This window comes from Oncorhynchus nerka, linkage group LG1, assembly GCF_034236695.1.
Source record: "Oncorhynchus nerka isolate Pitt River linkage group LG1, Oner_Uvic_2.0, whole genome shotgun sequence".
Taxonomy (NCBI): Eukaryota; Metazoa; Chordata; class Actinopteri; order Salmoniformes; family Salmonidae; genus Oncorhynchus; species Oncorhynchus nerka.
In genome coordinates, this window is record NC_088396.1 from 4,775,146 (window position 1) to 4,800,597 (window position 25,452).

General features: G+C 42.7%; 1 protein-coding gene across 3 annotated transcripts in view; it reads left to right on the top strand.

Annotated features, from left to right (window-relative positions):
• The window catches only part of tmtc4 (transmembrane O-mannosyltransferase targeting cadherins 4), a 40,703-nt gene extending 15,831 nt beyond the window's left edge, over window positions 1-24,872 (top strand). The window contains exons 6-18 of one of the 3 annotated variants that reach the window (XM_065026068.1): window positions 1,949-2,049; window positions 2,364-2,456; window positions 8,161-8,322; window positions 9,344-9,546; window positions 10,230-10,404; window positions 10,633-10,764; window positions 10,983-11,062; window positions 11,302-11,409; window positions 11,563-11,704; window positions 12,986-13,100; window positions 22,376-22,488; window positions 23,665-23,734; window positions 24,153-24,872. In XM_065026068.1, the coding sequence (XP_064882140.1) occupies window positions 1,949-2,049; window positions 2,364-2,456; window positions 8,161-8,322; window positions 9,344-9,546; window positions 10,230-10,404; window positions 10,633-10,764; window positions 10,983-11,062; window positions 11,302-11,409; window positions 11,563-11,704; window positions 12,986-13,100; window positions 22,376-22,488; window positions 23,665-23,734; window positions 24,153-24,304 (1,646 nt within the window). In that variant the 3' untranslated portion in view covers window positions 24,305-24,872. Of the gene's footprint in view, window positions 1-1,948; window positions 2,050-2,363; window positions 2,457-8,160; window positions 8,323-9,343; window positions 9,547-10,229; window positions 10,405-10,632; window positions 10,765-10,982; window positions 11,063-11,301; window positions 11,410-11,562; window positions 11,705-12,985; window positions 13,101-13,348; window positions 13,411-22,375; window positions 22,489-23,664; window positions 23,735-24,152 lie in introns of those variants that run through there. The other 2 variants (XM_065026161.1, XM_065026108.1) reach the window with 2 other exon arrangements.
• The last annotated feature ends 580 nt before the right edge of the window (window positions 24,873-25,452 follow it).

Sequence of the window (25,452 nt, forward strand, 5' to 3'; positions counted from 1 at the left end):
TGAATTTTTGAGATTCTTTAAAGTAGCCACCCTTTGCCTTGATGACAGCTTTGCACAGTCTTGTCATGTTATTGTTTGAATATTTACAGTGGGGCAAAAAAGTATTTAGTCAGCCACCAATTGTGCATTTCTCCCAATTAAAAAGATGAGAGAGGCCTGTCATTTTCATCATAGGTACACTTCAACTATGACAGACAAAATGAGAAGAAAAAAAATCCAGAAAATCACATTGTAGGATTTTTAATGAATTTATTTGCAAATTATGTTGGAAAATAAGTATTTGATCACCTACAAACAAGCAAGATTTCTGGCTCTCACAGACCTGTAACTTTGTCTTTAAGAGGCTCCTCTGTCCTCCACTCGTTACCTGTATTAATGGCACCTGTTTGAACTTGTTATCAGTATAAAAGACACCTGTCCACAACCTCAAACAGTCACACTCCAAACTCCACTATGGCCAAGACCAAAGAGCTGTCAAAGGACACCAGAAACAAAATTGTAGACCTGCACCAGGCTGGGAAGACTGAATCTGCAATAGGGAAGCAGCTTGGTTTGAAGAAATCAACTGTGGGAGCAATTATTAGGAAATGGAAGACATACAAGACCACTGATAATCTCCCTCGATCTGGGGCTCCAAGCAAGATCTCACCCTGTGGGGTCAAAATGATCACAAGAACAGTGAGCAAAAATCCCAGAACCACACGGGGGGAGCTAGTGAGAGAGCTGGGACCAAAGTAACAAAGCCTAATATCAGTAAAATACCGCCAGGTACTCAAATCCTGCAGTGCCAGACGTGTCCCCCTGCTTAAGCCAATACATGTCCAGGCCCGTCTGAAGTTTGCTAGAGAGCATTTGGATGATCCAGAAGAAGATTGGGAGAATGTCATATGGTCAGATGAAACGAAAATATAACTTTTTGGTAAAAAAAAACTTGTCGTTTTTGGAGGACAAAGAATGCTGAGTTGCATCCAAAGAACACCATACCTACTGTGAAGCATGGGTGTGGAAACATCATGCTTTGGGGCTGTTTTTCTGCAAAGGGACCAAGACGACTGATCCGTGTAAAGGAAAGAATGAATGGTGCCATGTATCGTAAGATTTTGAGTGAAAACCTCCTTCCATCAGCAAGGGCATTGAAGATGAAACGTGGCTGGGTCTTTCAGCATGACAATGATTCCAAACACACCGCCCGGGCAACGAAGGAGTGGCTTCGTAAGAAGCATTTCAAGGTCCTGGAGTGGCCTAGCCAGTCTCCAGATCTTATTTTTATTTTACCTTTATTTAACTAGGCAAGTCAGTTAAGAACAAATTCTTATTTTCAATGACGGCCTAGGAACAGTGGGTTAACTGCCTGTTCAGGGGCAGAACGACAGATTTGTACCTTGTCAGCACGGGGGTTTGAACTTGCAACCTTCCGGTTACTAGTCCAACGCTCTAACCACTAGGCTACCCTGACGCCCCCCATAGAAAATCTTTAGAGGGAGTTGAAAGTCCGTGTTGCCCAGCAACAGCCCCAAAACATCACTGCTCTAGAGGAGATCTGCATGGAGGAATGGGCCAAAATACCAGCAACAGTGTGTGAAAACCTTGTGAAGACTTACAGAAAACGTTTGACCTCTGTCATTGCCAACAAAGGGTATATAACAAAGTATTGAGATAAACTTTTGTTATTGACCAAATACTTATTTTCCACCGTAATTTGCAAATAAATTCATTAAAAATTCTACAATGTGATTTTCTGGATTTTTTTCTTTCATTTTGTCTTTCATCGTTGAAGTGTACCTATGATGAAAATTACAGGCCTCTCTCATCTTTTTAAGTGGGCGAACTTGCACAATTGGTGGCTGACTAAATACTTTTTTGCCCCACTGTATTGCAGAAACCATTTTATCGTTTGAATATTTAATTTATGAACTATGTCTCACTCATCTATGGATGTCTTCTGCAGGTAGGGAGAGCGAGGAGAAGTTTTCCATCCATTGGATTGCCGTGAGCCTCTTGCTGTGCGCTGCGGCCATGCTCTGCAAAGAACAAGGCATCACAGTCCTGGTAGGGGCGTCAAAACATCCTCACCTTACTGTTAATTAAATGCGACCTAGTAGCCGCTTTTATCCAAAGTGCGTAGATATTTAGTACGTGATCCCTGCGAGAATTAAACTCATAAACTTGGCATAGCTAGCGCCACTCTCTTGATAGTCATATACAGTACATTGTGTTTATGACTAAGCTTGTGTAATGGAAGCCTAATACATTTGTAGCCTATATTTAACTCTTGTGAACTTGACCCAGCAACTATCTGATGTCTGTCGCTGGTTTATATTGTGCTTGAATGTCTAATCTCTAATGTTTCTCTCTTCTCTCAGGGGGTGAACGCTGCCTTTGATGTCCTTGTCATCTGTAATGTAAATGTCTACGAGCTGAGCCAGAGGCTGTTCCTCAGGAGGAAAGCAGAAGACGTGAGTAACTAGCATACTACTTTCAATGCCCAATACATGTCTTTATTCTACAAGGTATGCTAGTGTGGACATTGGAACAGTGACATTCGCTAGGGTTGGGAGGTATCCAGATTTTCATAAATTTATAATGTTCTTGTACCATACTGGGATGTATGGTATTACCGGCACTTGCACACAAGGGGCGCTATTTCGTTCCAAACGTAAAAAATATACACTACCGTTCAAAAGTTTAGAAATGTCCTTGTTTTCCATGAACACATACATGAAATGAGTTGCAAAATGAATAGTAAATATAGCCAAGACGTTGACAAGGTTATAAATAATGATTTTTAATTGAAATAATAGTGTCCTTCAAACTGTTTTCACCAAAGAATCCTCAATCTGCAGCAATTACAGCCTTGGAGACCTTTGGCATTCTAGTTGTCAATTTGTTGAGGTAATCTGAAGAGATTTCACCCCATGCTTCCTGAGGCACCTCCCACAAATTGGATTGGCTTGATGGGCACTTCTTACATACCCGTACGGTCAAGATACTCCCACAACAGCTCAATAGGGTTGAGATCGGGTGACTGTGCTGGCCACTCCATTATAGACAGAATACCAGTTGTCTGCTTCTTCCCTAAATAGTTATTGCATAGTTTGGAGCTGTGCTTTGGGTCATTGTCCTGTTGAAGGAGGAAATTGTCTCAAATTAAGCGCCGTCCGCAGGGTATGGCATGGCATTGCAAAATGGAGTGATAGCCTTCCTTCTTCAAGATCCCTTTTACCTTGTAAAAATCTCCCACTTTACCACCACCAAATCACCCCTAGACCATCATATTGCTTCCACCATGTTTGACAGATTGCGTCAAGCACTACTCCAGCATATTTTCTTCTTTGTGATCCGAACACCTCAAACTTAGATTCATCTGTCCATAACACTTTTTTCCAATCTTCCTCTGTCCGGTGTCCGTGTTCTTTTTCCCATCTTCATCTTTTCTTTGCCAGTCTGAGATATGGCTTTTTCTTTTTAACATCTGTTTCTCAAACTAGACACTCTGATGTACCTGTCCTCTTGCTCAGTTGTGCACCGGGGCCTCCCACTCCTCTTTCTATTCTGGTTAGAGACCGTTTGTTCTGTGAAGGGAGTAGTACACAGCGTTGTACGAGATCTTCAGTTTCTTGTCAATTTCTCGTATGGAATAGCCTTCATTTCTCAGTACAAGAATAGATTGACGAGTTTCATGAAAGTTATTTGTTTCTGGCCATTTTAAGCCTGTAAACGAACCCACTAATGCTGATGCTCCAGATACTCAACTAATCTAAAGAAGGCCAGTTTTATTGCTTCTTTAATCAGGACAACAGTTTTCAGCTGTGTTAACATAATTGCAAAAGGGTTTTCTAATGATCAATTAGCCTTTTAAAATGATAAACTTGGATTACCTAACACAACACCCTTAGGGTCGTTATCCTGTAGGAAGGTGAACCTTCGCCACAGTCTGAGGTCCTGAGCACTCTGGAGCAGGTTTACATCAAGGATCTCTGTATACCTTTCTCTATTCATCTTTCCCTCGATCCTGACAAGTCTTCCCAGCCGCTGAAAAACTTCCTCACAGCGTGATGCTGCCACCACCATGCTTCACTGTAGGGATGGTGCCAGATTTCCTCCAGATGTGACGCTTGGCATTCAGGCCAAAGTGTTCACTCTTGTTGTCATCAGACCAGATAATCTTGTTTCTCATGGTCTGAGAGTCATTAGGTGCCTTTTGGTAAACTCCAAGCAGGCTGCCATGTGCCTTTTACTGAGGAGTGGCTTCCGTCTGGCCACTCTACCATAAAGGCCTAATTGTTGGAGTGCTGCAGAGATGGTTGTCCTTCTGGAAGGTTCTCCGTCTCCGCAGAGATACTCTGGAGCTCTCTCAGTGACATCGTGTTCTTGATCACCTCCCTGACCAAGGCCCTTCTCCCTCGATTGCTCAGTTTGGCTGGTCGGTCAGCTCTAAGAAGGGTCTTGGTGGTTCCAAACTTCTTCCATTTTAGAATGATGGAGGCCACTGTTCTTGGGGACCTTCAATGCTGCAGAAATGTTTTGGTACCCTTCCCCAGATCTGTGCCTCAACACAATCCTGTCTCGGACAACTGTCGGACCTTACATAGACAGGTATGCGCCTTTCCAAATCATGCCTAATCAATTCAATTTACCAAAGGTGGACTCCAATCAAGTTGCAGAAAAATCTCAAGGATGATCAATGGAAACAGGATGAACTTGATGTCAATTTTGAGTCTCATAGCAAAGGGTCTGAATACTTACGTAAATTAGGTATTTATTTATTTATTTGTAAACATTTCTAAGAAAGTTTTTGCTTTGCCATTATGGGGTATTTTAAAGTAAGACTTTAATGTAAGAAAATGTGGGAAAATGGAAGGGGTCTGTATACTTTTCGAATGCTCTGTACATTGTGGAGTTGAAACTGAGCTAGCTAGAAAACTAGCAAACTAAATGCATAGCCGGAGCCCTGAGCTGGAGAAAATGTATTTGGCACTTCTTACGTATTTAGCTGGCAAACATTAGTAGTGAATTTAAAGTTTAAACTGATCAACTCTCTTGGGCTGCTCAACAGTAGATCGTCATGTTACGTTTGCTCCATTAGCTTTTTGTAAAGAAACATGTGACTGGCTCAATTGAGTATTTCAGTTTTTTTTTTGTACGGTATTTAAAATCATACCGTCGGTAGAATGAAGGTTTGGATATTGCATTGTAGCTATTGTAACATAATTTCACCATACACTCATATAACCATTTAAACCATGGTTATTTGAGTGTATGTCTAACTAGAGCCTGAACGATATGGGATCTTTTGTTTTTCCGATTTTAGAGAGTGGAAATATTAATCAATAACGGATAAGTGCCGATTTATTTTTATTTTAGCTGAAATTTTTATAAAACTTCCGTACAAAGATACTCAACTTTGATTTCTTACATTTGAGGAAAGAACATTAATGTAATAATTTAGGAGCACCAGAAAGAGATTTTTTACGTAAAAATGGTGTTACTCTAATCTAGTGAAAGGAGAATAAACTGCACTGATTCCATCATCAACAAATAAAAGCCTAGGCTCTGAAGAATGAGCTGCCTCATGCTAGCCAGCTGGAAAACAATGACAGGACACATTTTCAGTGTATTAGTAATTAGCTATGTTTTCATCGATTGTAAGGCTGTAGCCACTGAATTCTGGTAATCACTTGAAAGGAAAAACAAGCGTTGTCTTTGTGCTATCTGGGATCCTAGGGACCTCCAAACAAATGTGTAGTGTAATGGTTCAGGTTTAGCGTAGGGACGTCCCAAGGACTCTTGATACTACTAAGCTTCAGTGAATGGCGTCACACAGCTAGTTAGAATGCTGGCTAGCTAGCACTTGTCAAGGAAATGGATTAGCGATTGGCGAAACGTGAATTTGAACCAGTCCCTATCAAGTGACGCTGAACCCATACATCAAAACGTAGCTGCAACGTGCTACTTTGTAAACTGCAAAGTTTTATTTTTGTGTGTGTCTCGGAAAACATTTGAATGACAGAGCTTGAGGAATAAGCTTCGCAAAGAGCATATATAACACTAGATCTCGCTGGCTTCACTAAAGGGCATTAACGTTACCACAGAGTTGAATGTTCTTAGCACGGCACTTACTTGGTACGCCCCATCAATTGTTTGTCAAGACACCTGACATCCTACCAAGACACTTCACGTAATGGTATATGCCCAGGGTGCATTTTTGGCACTTTTATTGAGCTGGCCAGCTCAATAAAGTGGTAGCAGTAAGACTAAGAGTTAGTTCACAGTTGTTCACTCTCCTCTCTGACTTAAGGCATCTGCATGCTTCCCAGCCGAAACAGTTTGGAAGTGTCCGTGCATATATTATGATGACATTTTGTGACGTTTTTGTACTTCGGTAAGGGTTTTTTCAGCTTTTCGGGCACGACCTTTTCTCGAGGCAAGCCGAAGTCTATGCCCTTTTGTCGGTGATTGGTCAACAGTAGGGATTCTTCAAGTCTTGTCATTCAATGAGAGATTACTCATTTTCATGCCCAGTTTTTCTGCACCAAACATCTTAGTTAATGTAAAATTGTGCGACTAAGATCTCTGCAAAAACATAACTCAAGAAATCTCACATTAATTTTTATCTTAGATTAATTCTGACTATTTTGAGAAAGTTTTTACTAGCTACAGTGTTTCAAAATGGACAAGCAGTTGCCGACCTCAAGACAAATAATGTCATGCACAATAAAGTCAAATTCTATGAACTACTACTTTCTCCACATCTTGTATATGTCCTTTCCAATGGATCAAACGGCGATACAAATACATCAGTAAAAGGATACTATTGGTCGGGCTCTACCTCTTACACTAATTATGTTGCTTTTCCTGCTACACTACTCTATATGCCCTTATGTTATACTAGGGAAGTTGTGTTTCCGTAGCTAGGGCTGACAGAAAGGGTTTGTGTAAAGCAGAATCAACAACCTCTGCATAATAATAACAGTGGCTTTGTGAGAATGAGAAAGTTCACAGTTTGCCTTTGTTATGTAAATGCAGGCTGAAAAGTACCAGTTGCTTGGCTTTGACCCAAAGTGAGAGCATGACCACCGGAGCCATGGCCAGTGAGACACATGTCGCCCCGCATAGATGGAAACAAAATTCTGAGCCTTTTGGGTAAAACACTGGGGTAAATCCTGTATGGAAATGCACCCGAATAGCCTTCTAACATGTACCAATCATGTACCCTATGGTCACCCCCCCTTAAAAGATTTAGATGCACTATTGTAAAGTGGCTGTTCCACTGGATGTCTTAAGGTGAACGCACCAATTTGTAAGTCGCTCTGGATAAGAGCGTCTGCTAAATGACTTAAATGTAAATGTAAATGTTATGGTTAGGTAAGTGTACCTAATTTGGACTCGGGCTGTTGTTGTTGCGGACTCCTCTATTACTATGTGGCCCGTTCCTGTAGGTTCATGCTCTACAACATCCGCAGAGTACGACCCTGCCTCACACAGGAAGCGGCGCAGGTCCTAATCCAGGCACTTGTCATCTCCCGTCTGGATTACTGCAACTCGCTGTTGGCTGGGCTCCCTGCCTGTGCCATTAAACCCCTACAACTCATCCAGAACGCCGCAGCCCGTCTGGTGTTCAACCTTCCCAAGTTCTCTCACGTCACCCCGCTCCTCCGCTCCCTCCACTGGCTTCCAGTTGAAGCTCGCATCCGCTACAAGACCATGGTGCTTGCCTACGGAGCTGTGAGGGGAACGGCACCTCAGTACCTCCAGGCTCTGATCAGGCCCTACACCCAAACAAGGGCACTGCGTTCATCCACCTCTGGCCTGCTCGCCTCCCTACCACTGAGGAAGTACAGTTCCCGCTCAGCCCAGTCAAAACTGTTCGCTGCTCTGGCCCCCCAATGGTGGAACAAACTCCCTCACGACGCCAGGACAGCGGAGTCAATCACCACCTTCCGGAGACACCTGAAACCCCACCTCTTTAAGGAATACCTAGGATAGGATAAAGTAATCCCTCTCACCCCCCCTCCCCCTGAAAAGATTTAGATGCACTACTGTTCCACTGGAGGTCATAAGGTGAATGCACCAATTTGTAAGTCGCTCTGGATAAGAGCGTCTGCTAAATGACTTAAATGTAAATGTAAATGTATGTTTTTCTGGTGTGTGTCGTGTCAGGTGAGTGAGCGGGTGCGGACGGGCCTCCTGATCCGATTGGCTCTGCTGGCCATGGGCGGAGCCTCCCTGCTATACGCCCGCTGGAGAATCATGGGAACTGGGCCCCCCGCCTTCACTGAAGTAGACAACCCAGCATCCTTTGCAGACAATGTCTTTCTCAGAGTGAGTCGTGTTTTACCTATTTGAATGATACTGGATAGAGTATGTAGGCTAAATAACGACTCTTATGGTAATTTGTAACCTCACCCTCCTTTATGGAAGGAAATTATTTTAAAGTTATGTCAGAATACTAAATCTAAATGGATGAAATTTTTTTGGTTTTAGATGGTCTTTTTAGGATGTGATCTTAATAGTTGAAAACATCTAACTATCACCACGCAGACCTCTAGTAGTACAACAATCATAATCATATTTTTTTATTTGAAATGTTCTTATTTTTTCCCTCTCTCTCTCCTTCTCCCTCACACTCTGCCATCTCACTCTGCTCTCTCTCTCTCTCTCTCCTTCTCCCTCACACTCTGCCATCTCACTCTGCTGTCTCTCTCTCTCCTTCTCCCTCACACTCTGCTCTCTCCCTCTCCCTCCCACTCTCTCTCTCTCTCTCTCTCTCTCTCTCTCTCTCTCCCTCCCACTCTCTCCCTCTCCCTCCCACTCTCTCTCCCTCTCCCTCCCACTCTCTCTCCCTCTCCCTCCCACTCTCTCTCCCTCTCCCTCGTACTCCCTCTCCCTCCCACTCTCTCTCCCCACTCCCACTCTCTCTCTCTCTCCCTCCCACTCTCTCTCTCTCTCTCTCCCTCCCACTCTCTCTCTATCCCTCCCACTCTCTCTCTCCCCTCCTTCTCTCTCTCTCTCTCTCTCTCTCTCTCCTTCTCTCCCTCTCCTTCTCTCTCTCTCTCTCTCCCTCTCCTTCTCCCTCCCTCTCTCTCTCCCTCTCCTTCTCCCTCCCTCTCTCTCTCTCTCTCTCTCTCTTCTCTCTCCCCTCCTTCTCTCTCTCTCCCTCCTCTCTCTCTCTCTCTCTCTCTCTCTCTCTCTCTCTCTCTCTCTCTCTCTCTCTCTCTCTCTCTCCCACTCTCTCTCTCTCTCTCTCTCTCTCTCTATCCCTCCCACTCTCTCTCTCTCTCTCTCTCTCTCTCTCTCTCTCTCTTTCATTCTCATCCCCTGTCCTGTTCTGTGTGATTGGCAGATAGTCAACTATAATTACTACTACTCACTGAATGCCTGGGTGCTGCTGTGTCCCTGGTGGCTGTGTTTTGATTGGTCCATGGGCTGTGTGCCCCTCATTAAGTCAGCGTTTGATTGGAGGACGGCCTGGCTGCTGCTGCTCTGGTGCTTCCTGATAGGCTTGATAAGCCAAGCCTTATGCTCACAGAACAGCCAGAGGAGGAGGTAGGAGAGAGCTCAGCCGACACGTGTGTGTGCACACACGCACACGCACACACACACACTGTTGTCAAGATAAAACATGTTTGGATACAATGTTAGTTACTCAGTTATGAACAGTGGATGGTATGTGACTCAACCATCACTTCTGATCACTTTATAGAAACATTCAGAATAATCTCAGCTGACTTACAACTGTATATTACACAGTATGTCTGTGTTGTAAGTATTATGTAACCATGTTTTTTAGGGGTCCAAGCAGTGAAAAGAACAAAGGCCAGCACACTGAATATGCTCTGATGAAAATCCTTTGAAATGTTGCCAATAAAGGTGGTAATTAGAAGTATATATAGTGTGCAGGCCTTTCTGTTTTTTTCTACTATACTTCATTAGCCCAGTGTTATGTTTCCACTTCCACCAAGGTTTTTTTTAAAGGATGTCGGTATGACCATGACCTTTTCTATAGACTGGTGAAAGCAGTGAAACACCCACCCACCTCTTCCTCCTCACGTCCTGTTCACTGCAGACCCTCATTCAAATAATAGGTGTGAGTTCAGGTGGGCCGACCAAAAGTGGTGTAGGTAGGCAACAACACGTCCGCCCCTCTGATCCTCAACATGGGGGCCCCCTGTACTCCCTGTTCATCCAAATATTACAAAGTGTTACTTTGACCCTGTGAATCTTGTCAGGACGTTGACCCTGGGTCTGGTGCTGCTGGTAGTCCCCTTCCTGCCCGCCTGCAACATATTCTTCAGGGTTGGCTTCGTCATTGCAGAGAGGGTCCTCTACCTCTCCTCCGCTGGCTACTGTCTGCTACTGGCCTACGCCCTGGGACACTGCTGCGGCCGCTGGAGCAGATGCAAGGTAGAGAATATACACACACACACCCTCGCCCAGCTAAAAGCTACACATCACATACATTTGAGGTTCTCCAAAAAAAAATTGTCACCTGATCTAGTCTTCTGTTGGACATTGAAAAGAGATGGAGGATTTAAGACTGTTAGGACGGAGCTGAATCAAACAGGGTTCACTTCATTGCCTTCACTTCATTGTCCTGTCGTAACGGATGGTCCTCAATCTTGTGTGTTGTAGGGGCTGCTCCGTGCCTCCCTGCTGGCCCTGCTATGTGTGTATGTGGCTCGCTGTGCCCTGCGCAGTCACCAGTGGCGGTCCGAGCAGAGCCTCTTCACCAGTGCCCTGTCAGTCTGTCCCCTCAATGCCAAGGTGGTGTCTGTCTGTCTGATGTGTCTATCTTTCTTGCTGGCTTGTCTGTCTGTCAGGATTACTGGTGCATCGATTGGTGTGTCTGTCTGTCTGCCTCTTTGTCAGACCATATTGGGTCCTCAAGCTGTCATGAAAATGATTCCCAAACTATTCAAAATAAGTTTTATTTGAATTGTATTAGTTTTTATTTTGTTTGTTTTTTGTCTTTCCCTCTCCAGGTGCATTATAATGTGGGTAAGAACCTAGCAGACAGAGGGAACACCAGTGCTGCCATCAAGTACTACAGAGAGGCAGTCAGGTACGAATACTACAGGTTCACACTCTCAATATGAGTTTTTCTATAGTTCTATGGTACATGTAGGTTACATTGCAATGTCCATACTTGTATATCACTTACACCCAAAACATTGTTTCATACTAGGTGTTATGCTACTGTGGATATTGGAGCAGAGTCGCATTGGAAAGCACATGTCACGATAACACTTTATCAAACCTACGGCTGAAACCATTGACCCTCTCAGCTGTGTTTTGTGTCAGGTTGCACCCTACGTATGTCCACGCTATGAACAACCTAGGCAACATCCTGAAAGAGAGGAACGAATTGGTGGAGGCAGAGGAGCTTCTGGCTAAAGCTGTACTCGTACAGTAGGTGGACACACACACTGTCATGCACGAACATATGCATGCATGTACATGCACACAGAAAAAAATCACAGATATAACATTATTAGCCTTTGACTTCACAAAAAATAAAACATTCCGGACATTAAACGCAACTGTGGTGTTCTTCTGAGAAAGGCCGGACTTTGCAGCAGCGTGGATGAATCTGGGAATAGTGCAAAACAGTCTGAAGAAGTTTAAGGAAGCAGAGCAGAGCTACTGGAACGCCATCCAATTCCGGAAGAAATACCCTGACTGTTACTACAACCTGGGACGCTTGGTGAGTACAAAGGTTTGACTTAAAGCCACCAACCGAGGTTTGACTTAAAGCCACCACCCGAGGTTGGACTTAAAGCCACCACCCGAGGTTGGACTTAAAGCCACCACCCGAGGTTGGACTTAAAGCCACCACCCGAGGTTGGACTTAAAGCCACCACCCGAGGTTGGACTTAAAGCCACCACCCGAGGTTGGACTTAAAGCCACCACCCGAGGTTGGACTTAATGCCACCACCCGAGGTTGGACTTAATGCCACCACCCGAGGTTGGACTTAAAGCCACCACCCGAGGTTGGACTTAAAGCCACCACCCGAGGTTGGACTTAAAGCCACCACCCGAGGTTGGACTTAAAGCCACCACCCGAGGTTGGACTTAAAGCCACCACCCGAGGTTGGACTTAAAGCCACCACCCGAGGTTGGACTTAAAGCCACCACCCGAGGTTGGACTTAAAGCCACCACCCGAGGTTGGACTTAAAGCCACCAACCGAGGTTGGACTTAATGCCACCACCCGAGGTTGGACTTAAAGCCACCACCCGAGGTTGGACTTAAAGCCACCAACCGAGGTTGGACTTAAAGCCACCACCCGAGGTTGGACTTAAAGCCACCACCCGAGGTTGGACTTAATGCCACCACCCGAGGTTGGACTTAATGCCACCACCCGAGGTTGGACTTAATGCCACCACCCGAGGTTGGACTTAAATCCACCACCCGAGGTTGGACTTAAAGCCACCATCCGTAAGTTTTCCTACTATTAAACAGTCAATACAATTTACACTAATTCATTATTGAAGAATATGTTATTAATTGTCTTATGAGCTTAGTACTGTTGTACCCCAAACTGTAAGGTTAAATAAACTATATGTTTAAATGTATCATGTTGATCAGTCTATGTAGAAAAAGTTAATTCAATAGATTTGAGAGTGGTAACTTTTCCCGATGAGGTACTGTAGCTTGTTCTGTTCCAAACCTAGTGGCAAGGCTGCTGTAAGCCTCAAACACAGACTGCAGATTGTGGATTTGATGATGAATGAAGGTGATGTGGTTTGCTAGAATGGTAATGTATGAAATCTACATAACCTGGTTCAAGCATTCATGACATCACCCTGAAGAAGGCACAGCGATGCCGAAACGTTGGTGTGTTTTTACCCAGTAAATGACTAGGAGGTTATACATGTGGAGTGCGCAGCTCTTTGTTTTTGAAGCTTACTGTTTATTCACCGTTAGTCAGCACCTAAGTCATTTCCTCTGGGTGTGTGCAAGCTCATGCTTTTTATTTGTCTAGTATGCAGACCTGAACAGACACCTAGATGCTCTGAATGCGTGGAGGAATGCTACAGTGCTAAAGCCTGACCACAGCCTGGCATGGAACAACATGGTCATACTACTGGACAACACTGGTAACCGCACGCACACCACATACACACTTCTAACACACACTTTCACAGACACACACACACTACCACATGCATGCGCACCCAGGGCTCTAAATAAAATCATTTCAATTGGTAGCACTGCTTCACCTAAAGTGAACACAACATAAGCACAACATAAAATCTGTTTCTCAAATTAGACACTTTAATTATGTCATTGTCCTCTTGCTCAGTTGTGCACCGGGGACTCACACTCCTCTTTCTATTCTGGTTAGAGACAGTTTGCGCTGTTCTGTGAAGGGAGTACCTGTCGGCCCCAGCCTCGAACTCAGGTCCTGTATGTACCTAACTGACAAACTCTGCCCATTCATTGCCATTTACCCGTTGTTGTCTTAGCTCTCCTGATCTACATTTGTGTTTGCTTTTTACCTCTCTCTAATGTCAATATATCTTGTCTACTGCTGTCTTGGCTAGTTCTTATTGTTTTATTTCACTGTACAGTCGTGGCCAAAAGTTTTGAGAATGACACAAATATACATTTTCACAATGTTTGCCGCCTCAGTTTGTTTGATGGCAATTTGCATATACTCCATAATGTTATGAAGAGTGATCAGATGAATTGCAATTAATTGCAAAGTCCCTCTTTGCCATGCAAATGACATGAATCCCCCAAAAACATTTCCACTGCATTTCAGCCCTGCCACAATAGGACCAGCTGACATGTCAGTGATTCTCTCGTTAACACAGGTGTGAGTGATGACAAGGCTGGAGATCACTCTGTCATGCTGATTGAGTTTGAATAACAGACTGGAAGCTTCAAAAGGAGGGTGGTGCTTGGAATCATTGTTCTTCCTCTGTCAACCATGGTTTACCTGCATGCGCCGTCATCATTGCTTTGCACAAAAAGGGCTTCCCAGGCAAGGATATTTTTGCCAGTAAGATTGCACCTAAATCAACCATTTATCGGATCATCAAGAACTTCAAGGAGAACGGTTCAATTGTTGTGAAGAAGGCTTCAGGGCGCCCAAGAAAGTCCAGCAAGCGCCAGGACCGTCTCCTAAAGTTGATTCAGCTGCGGGATCGGGGCACCACCAGTACAGAGCTTGCTCAGGAATGGCAGCAGGACAGGTGTGAGTGCATCTGCACACACAGTGAGGCAAAGACTTTTGGAGGATGGGCCTGGTGTCAAGAAGGGCTGCAAAGAAGCCTCTTATCTCCAGGAAAAACATCAGGGACAGACTGATATTCTGCAAGAGGTACAGGGATTGGACTGCTAAGGACTGGGGTAAAGTCATTTTCTCTGATGAATCCCCTTTCCGATTTGTTTGGGGCATCCGGAAAAAAGCTTGTCCGGAGAAGACAAGGTGAGCGCTTACCATCAGTCCTGTGACATGCCAACAGTAAAGCATCCTGAGACCATTTGTGTGTGGGGTTGCTTCTCAGCCAAGGGAGTGGGCTCACTCACAATTTTGCCTGAGAACACAGCCATGAATAAAGAATGGTACCTACACACAGTTTGGTGACAAATCAATGTATTTTCCAGCATGATGGAGCACCTTGACATAAGGAAAAAGTGATAACTAAGTGGCTCGGGGAACAAAACATCGATATTTTGGGTCCATGGCCAGGAAACTCCCCAGACATTAATCCCATTGAGAACTTGTGGTCAATCCTCAAGAGGCGGGTGGACAAACAAAAACCCACAAATTCTGACAAACTCCAAGCATTGATTATGCAAGAATGGGCTGCCATCAGTCAGGATGTGGCCCAGAAGTTAATTGACAGCCTGCCAGGGCGGATTACAGAGGTCTTGAAAAAGAAGGGTCAACACTGCAAATATTCACTCTTTGCATCAAAATCATGTAATTGTCAGTAAAAGCCTTTGACACTTATGAAGTGCTTGTAATTATACTTCAGTATTCCATAGTAACATCTGACAAAAATATCTAAAGACACTGAATTAGCAAACTTTATGGGAATTCATATTTGTGTCATTCTCAAAACTTTTGGCCACGACTGTGGAGTCCTCAGTCCCGCTCAAAATGCCTTAGATAGCTCTTTTTGTCCCACCCCACACACATATGGAGACCTCACCTTCCTTAACTGGTGCCTCCATAGACGAGACCTCGCGCCACTCAACGCCTAAGTTTACCTCCACTCTACTCACATCCTACCATACCATTGTCTGTACATTATGCCCTGAATCTATTCTACCATGCCCAGAAATCTGCTCCTTTTATTCTCTGTCCCCAACACACTAGACAACCAGTTCTTATAACCTTTAGCCGTACCCTTATCCTACTCCCCCTCTGTTCCTCTGGTGATGTAGAGGTTAACCCAGGCCCTGTAGCCCCCAGTTCCACTCCTATTCTCCGGGCACTATCATCCCCCTCTTCAAAGGTGGAGACACTCTGGACCCAAACTGTTACAGACCTATATGTGTCCTGCCCTGCTTTTCTAAACTCTTTGTGAGACAAGTTAAACAGATCACCGGCCATTTAGAATTCCACCGTACCTTCTCCACTATGCAATCTGGTTTCTGAGCGGGTCATGAGCCACGCTCAAGGTCCTAAACGATATCATATCCGCCATCGATAAAAGACAATACTGTGCAGCCGTCTTCATCGACCTGGCCAAGGCTTTCGACTCTGTCAATCACCGCATTCTTATCGGCAGACTCAACATTCTTGTTTTTTCAAATGAATGCATCGCCTGTTTCCCCAACTACTTCTCAGATTTCAGTGTGTCAAATCGGCAGGCCTGTTGTCTGGACCTCTGGCAGTCTCTATTGGGTTCAATCCACAGGGTTCAATTTTCCAGCCGACTCTTTTCTCTGTGTACATCAATGATGTCGCTCTTGCTGCTGGTGATTCTCTGATCCACCTCTATGCAGACAACACCATTCTGGCATATACTTCTGGCCCTTCTTTTGGACACTTTGTTAACAAATCTGCAGACGAGCTTCAATGCCATTACAACACTCCTTCCGTGGCTTCCAACTGCTCTTAAATGCACCTGGCTACCCCTACCCCAGAAGTTTAAATGCACCTTAGCCAAATACATTTCAACTCAATTTTTCACAATTCCTGACATTTAAAATGATTAAAAATTATGTTCCTAGGTCAGTTAGGATCACCACTTTATTTTAAGAATGTGAAATGTCAGAATAATAGTAGAGGGAATGATTTATTTCAGCTTTAATTTCTTTCATCACATTCCCAGTGGGTCAGAAGTTTACATACAGTGGGGCAAAAAGTATTTAGTCAGCCACCAATTGTGCAAGTTCTCCCACTTAAAAATATGAGAGAGGCCTGTAATTTCCATCTTAGGTACACTTCATCTATGACAGACAAAATGAGAAGGAAAAAAAAGAAAAAAAATCATTAAAAATCCTACAATGTGATTTTCTGGATTTTTTTCTCTAATTTTGTCTGTCATAGTTGAAGTGTACCTATGATGAAAATTACAGGCCTCTCTCATCTTTTTAAGTGGGAGAACTTGCACAATTGGTGGCTGACTAAATACTTTTTTGCCCCACTGTATATCCATGATATTCATGATTTCCTTAAAAGTGCATGAAGGTGATAGTTTGTAGTGTGATTTCCTTTACGGTCCATTTAGGTATTTAAACAATATTATAATCTCCCACCATAATAATTAATCATAATTTTTTTTACATTTAATTTAACCTTTATTTAACATAGTTACACATGGAGTAAAACAAACATACAGTCAATAATACAGTAGAAAAATAAGTCTATATACAATGTGAGCAAATGAGGTGAGATAAGGGAGGTAAAGGCAAAAAAAAGGCCATGGTGGCGAAGTACGTACAATATAGCAAGTAAAACACTGGAATGGTAGATTTGCAGTGGAAGAATGTGCAAAGTAGAAATAGAAATAATGGGGTGCAAAGGAGCAAAATAAATAAATAAATACAGTAGGGGAAAACGTAGTTGTTTGGCCTAAATTATAGATGTTTTTTTTGTCAATTAAAATAACATCAAATTGATCAGAACTACAGTGTTGTTAATGTTGTAAATGACTATTGTAGCTAGAAACAGCAGATTTTTGAAAAATCTACAAAACACCAGTCTCAACATCAACAGTGACAAGGCGACTCCGGGATGCTTGCCTTCTAGGCAGAGTTCCTCTGTCCAGTATCTGTGTTCTTTTGCCCATCTTAATATTTTATTTTTATTGGCCTGTCTGAGATAGGGCTTTTTCTTTGCAACTCTGCCTAGAAGGCCAGCATCCCGGAGTTGCCTCTTCACTGTTGACGTTGAGACTGGTGTTTTGAGGATACTATTTAATGAAGCTGCCAGTTGAGGACTTGTGAGGCTTCTGTTTCTCAAACTCTAGACACTCTAATGTAATAGTCCTCCTGCTCAGTTGTGCATCAGGGCCTCCCAATCCTCTTTCTATTCTGGTTAGAGACAGTTTGCACTATTCTGTGAAGGGAGTAGTACACAGCGTTGTACGAGATCTTCAGTTTCTTGGCAATTTCTCGCATGGAATAGCCATAATTTCTCAGGACAAGAATAGACTGACGAGTTTCAGAAGAAAGGTCTTTGTTTCTGGCCGTTTTGAGCCTGTAATTGAACCTACAAATGCTGACGCTCCAGATACTCAACTAGTCTAAAGAAGGACAGTTTTATTGATTATTTAATCAGTATGACCATTTTCAGCTGTGCTACCATAATTGCAAAAGGGTTTTCTAATGATCAATTAGCCTTTTAAAATGATAAACTTGGATTAGCTAACACAACAACACAGGAGTGATGGTTATTGATAATGGGCCTCTGTATGCCTATGTAGATATTCCATAAAAAAATCTGCAGTTTCCAGCTACAATAGGCATTTACAACATTAACAATGTCTACTCTGTAATTCTGATCAATTTGATGTTATTTTGATGGGCAAAAAATGTGCTTTTCTTTCAAAAACAAGGACATTTCTAAGTGACCCCAAACCTTTGAACAGTAGTGTATATTTTTCCACATAACTTTAACTAAAATTGTTGAATGAGTTTCCTATTGACAGTAGATATTATATTCCTTCTCTTTGAGCCAGTTAAATATTGTTATGTTCTTATTATCTGCTAAAGCATTACATTATAACTGGCTATACTTATTTCACCATTTACCATAATGAGATACAAGTTTCAAATCTATTTATCATAATATGTTTGTAAAAGTACCATGGTGATTGAGTATCCATATTAGCTGTACCATGATATTTGCATTGCTACTAAGTAACCCTCCAATTGACTTCCGCTAAAGCACCCTCTCTCATCCCAAGCTCTCTCTTTCTTTCTGTGCCCCCAAATGTTTAGATATATACTGGTAAAGTAACCAGGTTGTTAGCTAATGAGGTAACATGACTGAACAAGGTGTAAACAAATGCGTGGTTTTTGAACGACCCGCGACATGGTTTATGACGAGAGCCTAAAAACAAACATTTTGGTCCACCAAGCACTTTTGCAGGTAGATGAAAAAATCTATCATCCACTCATAATTCTTACCAGTCGATACATTTATTCGCCATAATAACACCAAAAATCACCCCAAAAAATGGTCTAGTTTTTTTCCCTCCGTGTTTCTGATTTCCCTAGTTTTCTTTTCTTCAGGTTTTCACTCTCAAAATCATACCTTTTTTAATAGAACATCCAATTTTGTGGTTTCTCTTAAGTCCACAAGAATGCTTAAACCACATCAGGAGACCACATTTGAGTTCTGGGGAAGAAAATAAAACATGTTTTGCAGGGTATATTTGCCTATATTTAATTTCAATTCTGTTTATAAAACAAGACACTCGATCGACACAGATCATCATAAAATCATATTATTGTGCCAGGTAAGTTTACTTTACAGTTAACATTTAATTTGGAATTGAATACGTCTCAGGAAAGTTGCAAGAAATACAAGTCACTGATGAATTCTTTAACATTCTTTACATGTAGGCTTTGGATTGCAGTACAAGTCACTGATGAATTATTTAACATTCTTTAAATGTGGTCTTTGGATTGAAGTACAAGTCACTGATGAATTCTTTAACATTCTTTACATGTGGGCTTTGGATTGAAGTACAAGTCACTGATGAATTCTTTAACATTCTTTACATGTAGGCTTTGGATTGCAGTACAAGTCACTGATGAATTCTTTAACATTCTTTACATGTAGGCTTTGGATTGCAGTACAAGTCACTGATGAATTCTTTAACATTCTTTACATGTAGGCTTTGGATTGAAGTACAAGTCACTGATGAATTCTTTAACATTCTTTACATGTAGGCTTTGGATTGAAGTACAAGTCACTGATGAATTCTTTAACATTCTTTACATGTGGGCTTTGGATTGAAGTACAAGTCACTGATGAATTCTTTAACATTCTTTACATGTCACATTCTTCTCTAGGGCACTTGGAAACAACTGCACAATGAAGACTATCATTACAACAATTATTATCTGGGAGCATGTATCTAGGAGCATAAGCAACCAAAATGGTCGTTCTTTAGAGCCATGTGCGTACCACACACACACACACACACCACTAACACACACTTTGACACACTCACCACAGTTGCTGTCTAATGGGAGATACTATGAGTGACAATACCCATCACTTGCTTTGTTTTGTGCCCAAACTATTTTGGATATTCAAAATCAATCTTTAATAGTTGAGTAATGGATGAATTTCCATTGATTACATGCGCCGCAGAGTTAGTCAAATGCCTCATTTTTACTCATTCATCCGTACGCACAGTTGTTCAAAGATTGTTTCTTTACGTTAACAGCAGTGAAGACAGAGACAAAGATAAAAAAAGAAAAAATGGGGGGAAATTTGATCTAAGCGCCCAATGTGATTAGACTGGAAGAGCAGGAACCGGCAATGCTTGAAATTTATGTATTAAAGCTTTGTGTGTGGAGTTTTCCAAAGGCACTCTTCCCTGCCGTGTGGAGAATGCGCTGATTTCCAGACGTTGGCGCCGCTTTTGTCAGAAGCCTCTCCCGAGGGGGGCGGGGTCTCCCAGGAGGGCCCTAGTACCATCCAATCGCCAGCCAGCATGCCCATGATCAAACGCAAGGCAGACACAGAGAAGTGCCCCCTCAGAATTCAGAATCCCCCTCCTCTAACCCCTCTCCCCATAATTTCTTCCCCAAATCTGCCAAGACTACATGTCACCAAAAAAACATAAAGTAACTGGGGTGTGCTTCCTTTATTCTCTTTTATTGCACAGAGACAAAGCTGAGCTAGCACACATACACTCAGCAACAAAAGAATCATCCTCTCACTGTCAACCCTGTTTATTTTCAGCAAACTTAACATGTGTAAATATTTGTATGAACATAACAAGATTCAACAACTGAGACATAAACTGAACAAGTTCCACAGACATGATGAACATAAATTGAATAATGTGTCCCTGAGCAAAGGGGGGTCAAAATCAAAAGTAACAGTCAGTATCTGGTGTGGCCACCAGCTGCATTAAGTACTGCAGTGCATCTCCTCCTCATGGACTGCACCAGATGTTCCCGTACTTGCTGTGAGATGTTACCCACTCTTCCACCAAGGCACCTGCAAGTTCCCGGACATTTCTGGGGGGAATGGCCCTAGCCCTCACCCTCTGAGCCAACAGGTCCCAGACGTGCTCAATCAGATTGAGATCCGGGTTCTTCGTTGGCCATGGCAAAACACTGACATTTCTGTCTTGCAGGAAATCACGCACAGAACAAGCAGTATGGCTGGTGGCATTGTCATTCTGGAGGGTCATGTCAGGATGAGCCTGCGGGAATTGTATCACACAAGGGAGGAGGATGTCTTCCCTGTAACGCACAGCATTGAGATTGCCTGCAACGACAACTAGCTCAGTCCGATAATGCTGTGACACACCACTCCAGACCATGACGGACCCTCCACCTCCAAATCGATCCCACTCCAGAGTACAGGCCTCGGTGTAATGCTAATTTTTTCAACGATAAATGCGACTCGGACCATCACCACTGGTGAGATAAAACTGTGACTCGTCAGTGAATAGCACTTTTTGCCAGTCCTGTCTGGTCCAGCGACGGTGGGTTTGTGCCCATAGGCGACGTTGTTGCTGGTGAGGACCTGCCTTACAACGTGCCTACAAGCCCTCAGTCCAGCCTCTCTCAGCCTATTGCGGACAGTCTGAGCACTGATGGAGGGATTGTGCATTCCTGGTGTAACTCGGGCAGTTGTTGTTGCCATCCTGTACCTGTCCCGCAAGTGTGACGTTTGGATGTACCGATCCTGTGCTGGTGTTGTTACACGTGGTCTACCACTGTGAGGATGATCAGCTGTCCGTCCCGCTGTCTTAGATGTCTCACAGTACGGACATTGTCATTTATTGCCCTAGCCACATCTGCAGTCCTTATGCCTCCTTGCAGCATGGCTAAGGCACATTCACGCAGATGAGCAGGGACCCTGGGCATCTTTCTTTTGGTGTTTTTCAGAGTCAGTAGAAAGGCCTCTTTAGTGTCCTAAGTTTTCATAATAGTGACCTTAATTGCCTACCGTCTGTAAGCTGTTAGTGTCTTAACGACCGTTCCACAGGTGCATGTTCATTAATTGTTTATGGTTCATTGAACAAGCATGGGAAACAGTGTTTAAACCCTTTACAATGAAAATCTGTGAAGTTATTTGGATTTTTACAAATTCTCTTTGAAATACAGGGTCCTGAAAAAGGGATGTTTCTTTTTTTGCTAAGTTTATGTGCACACATATAGCACACACATGTGCACGCAGAGCATGACTCGGGCCTCTTTCCATCTAGCTCTCTCTCCCTCCCACCTTCCCTTCCTCTATCTCTCTCCTTCCCACCTTCCCTCCCTGGTCAGACAGGTCTGACAGAGATCAATAAGCCAGTGGTCCTTGTGTTCAGCTCCTAATTAGGAAGCTAAAGCGCTCTTCCATGTGTGGAGAGGAAAAACTCTGCTCTACACACCACAGACAACACACACATGTACACGCACACTGGGCGCTCAGTTTATATTGGGTTTCATAATTTTATCTATTGTATAAAGGTCTAAGCACTTGCTTTAAAGCTCTGTACGTTCGTACAAGCAGTTGACATTTGTATTCTGTGAATGCATCGACTTCCAATTAAGACTTTTAAAGCTGTCTTGTAGTCTGACGGTTTTAAACTTTGTTCTCCTCATGACTTGGATTTCCACCTTGCATGTCCACAGGCTTTGAACTAGCAAGTTCAATCTCGCTTGTCAGTGTCTGACTATCCGTCTGTCCTTCTCATGTCTTTCCCTTCTCTCTCCTGTCGTCTAGGCAACCTAGCCCAGGCGGAGGCAATTGGCCGAGAGGCCCTAAAGCTCCTCCCTAACGACCACACCATCATGTTCTCATTGGCCAACGTCCTGGGCAAACTACAGAAGTATAAGGTCAGTAAGCCCAGAGAGAGAAATTACTTACAATAATTTACCTCAACTAGGGCTGTGACGGTCATGAAATTTTGGATGACAGTAATTGGTCAGCCAAATGACCGCGGTCACGTTTCAACTGTTGGAATAGCAATTTAGTAAAAAATAATCTAATCATATGATTAAGACACATTTTCTCCTCTCCGCTCCTGACTGCATGAGTTGCCATAGAAATAGAATGAATGAAATGGACGTCCTCATTCAAGTCAATGATGGCATAATGGCTGGACTGGCAATTGCAAGTATAGCAGCAAAGGAGAAAAGCTAGGTTGAAGATAACAAGGAGGAGGATTCTAATACCCCATAACTTTTTGCAGCAATGGGACTAGCTATGCAAGTTAGCAACGGCGCTGGTCATGTGAATGTTTATTTTCTTAAAGCTTTCACATGGAGTCCTAACTTTTATCTTCAAGCTAGGAGTAAAGCAGGAACTGAAACCAGGAAGTGTACCTGTCTATTTGTGCTGTGATTTGTTGATTGAACTCAACTGACATTACAAAAAATACATTCCATTGCATTTTTTAACATCATTTGAACATCATTTGAATGAACATTCTACATTACCATGGAAATGATTGTATCACAATACCAGGCAGCCATTGCGAGTGTACCCATGAGTTTACCAGTCACATTTCCAGGGTTAGAGGTTGTAAGCCTGTTCATTATATTTCTGTGTGTGTGTGCTGCAACCTAACACTCGTTTGCTACAACACCTTGCTCGTTTCTGCAAGGAGCAACACATTTTCATCACGTGGTTAAGAGTCCATGTTACCACAGAAACAGACTTAACCGCATGAAGTCATTGGGATTTAAACTATTTTTTGGGACTCAAATCAAATTTATTTGTCACATGCGCCAAATACAACAGGTGTAACCCTTACCATGGAATGATTACTTACAAGCCCTTTACCAAGAATGCAGTTTTAAGAAAATATAGTTAATTAAGAAAATATTAATTAAATAAACTAAAGTAAAAAATAAAAAATTAACACTATAAAATAACTAATGAGGCTTATATACAGGGGGTACTGGTACCGAGTCAATGTGCAGGGGTACAGGTGTGTGTGTGACCGCACTCCTAATGCAGCCAGACACCCACACACACTGAAACATGTCCTGTGTTTTGTGCCCAATCAGGAGTCCGAAGGCTTCTTCCTCCAGGCTCTGAGGATCAACCCAAATGCTGCCAGTTGCCATGGCAATCTGGGTAAGACCAGTGGGTTCCGAGATACGTTTGATGTCGAACCGTAGTTCTTATAGACCCATATAAATGTTTTTCATATACAGTATATTTGTCTTTTGTATTAAGACACATAAATAAATCCATAATATCTCAATGTGATGTGTTTAATGAATAATTTTGGGATAATGTGATGGGTTTGGTCTCAAGCAAGAGTAACAGTTAGAAACATTATTGGTCAAACATCATATGAAGTAAATGCATGGGCCACCTTCAGTAGGTACAAGGTAGAACGTTGCATGTAGAAATGTCACGAAGAGGCTGACATGAATTGTGATTCCTTATTCTCAAAATCAGAGGCATGTTTATTCTGAGTGTTCCACACCGTGTCTTTGGCCTCACAATAATATGACTGTGTCTCTCCTCTCTCTCCCCTCCATCTCAGCGGTGCTGTACCATCGCTGGGGGAAGCTGGAGCTGGCGAAGAAGCACTACGAGCTGTCTCTGAAGATAGATCCAGAAGCCCCAGGCACCCGGGACAACTACAACATGCTGCGACGCAAACTGGACCAGCTTTACAGGACCACACCACCCTGAGGGACTCAACCACTGACTGCATGCTGCAACACACACACATACGCAAATAACCATTCATTCATTCCAGCTTTGTACCGTTTCCATTATATTTAAGAAATAAAGACTGTTTTGTGTAACATGTTCTGTTGCTTGTACACCATTATGGGAAGGGGACTAGATCGGTCTCTTGTCTGTTCGTACGTTAGTCACACGCGATGTCTGACAGCACTGGCCCATTTTTAGTAAACTTGGGTGAATGATGCGTCTTCCCTTACTGGGAAAAAAAACCTTTTTCACATGCAAATTCGTTTTGTGGCGAATTGTGAACTTCTGGAAAACAATTATGGGGAAACTTGTGGCGAACATTCTACTGTTTGCAAATTTGTTTCAAACTGTATGAATATGCAAATAAAATCCAATTTTTGGTTACTGTGTGTTAACATTTAAATGTATCTACATAAACCAAATCACGTCATTTTAAATAAACTTACTTCTCACAAAGACAACTAAACATACAAAAAACAAAAATTAACGCAACATGTAAAGTGTTGGTCCCATGTGAGCTGAAATAAAATATCCCAGAAATGTTTGATACGCACAAATTGATTTATTATTTATTTCTCTCATGTGCACATATTTGTTAACATCCTTGTTCGTGGGCATTTCTCCTTTGCCAAGATAATCCATCCACCCGGCGGGTGGGTCACACCAAGACATTGATTAAACAAGCATGATCATTACACAGGTGCACATTGTGCTGGGGATAATAAAAGGACATGCTAACATGTGTAGTTTTGTCACACAACACAATGCCACAGATGTCTCAATGCTAGTGAAGAAAAGATGGGATATTTCCCGAATCTATTGATGTAGATACAACATTTACATGAGAGAAATGGGAACACTATGGGGATTTTGACCTTAAGATGGTTAAAGGGGAAACTACAGAATTTACATGAGCCAAGTGAAAACCGAGCAATAGCTTTCAACCAGTGGAAAACAGGGTCAGATATTACAAAGTTGCCTTGATGTTGCTATGCTTCTCACTGAAACTGGCATTCTATACACTGAACAAAAATAAAACCAACATGCAACAATGTCAAATATTTTACAGGGTTACAGTTCATTTAAGAAATTCAGTCAATTGAAAACAATTCATTAGGCCCTTA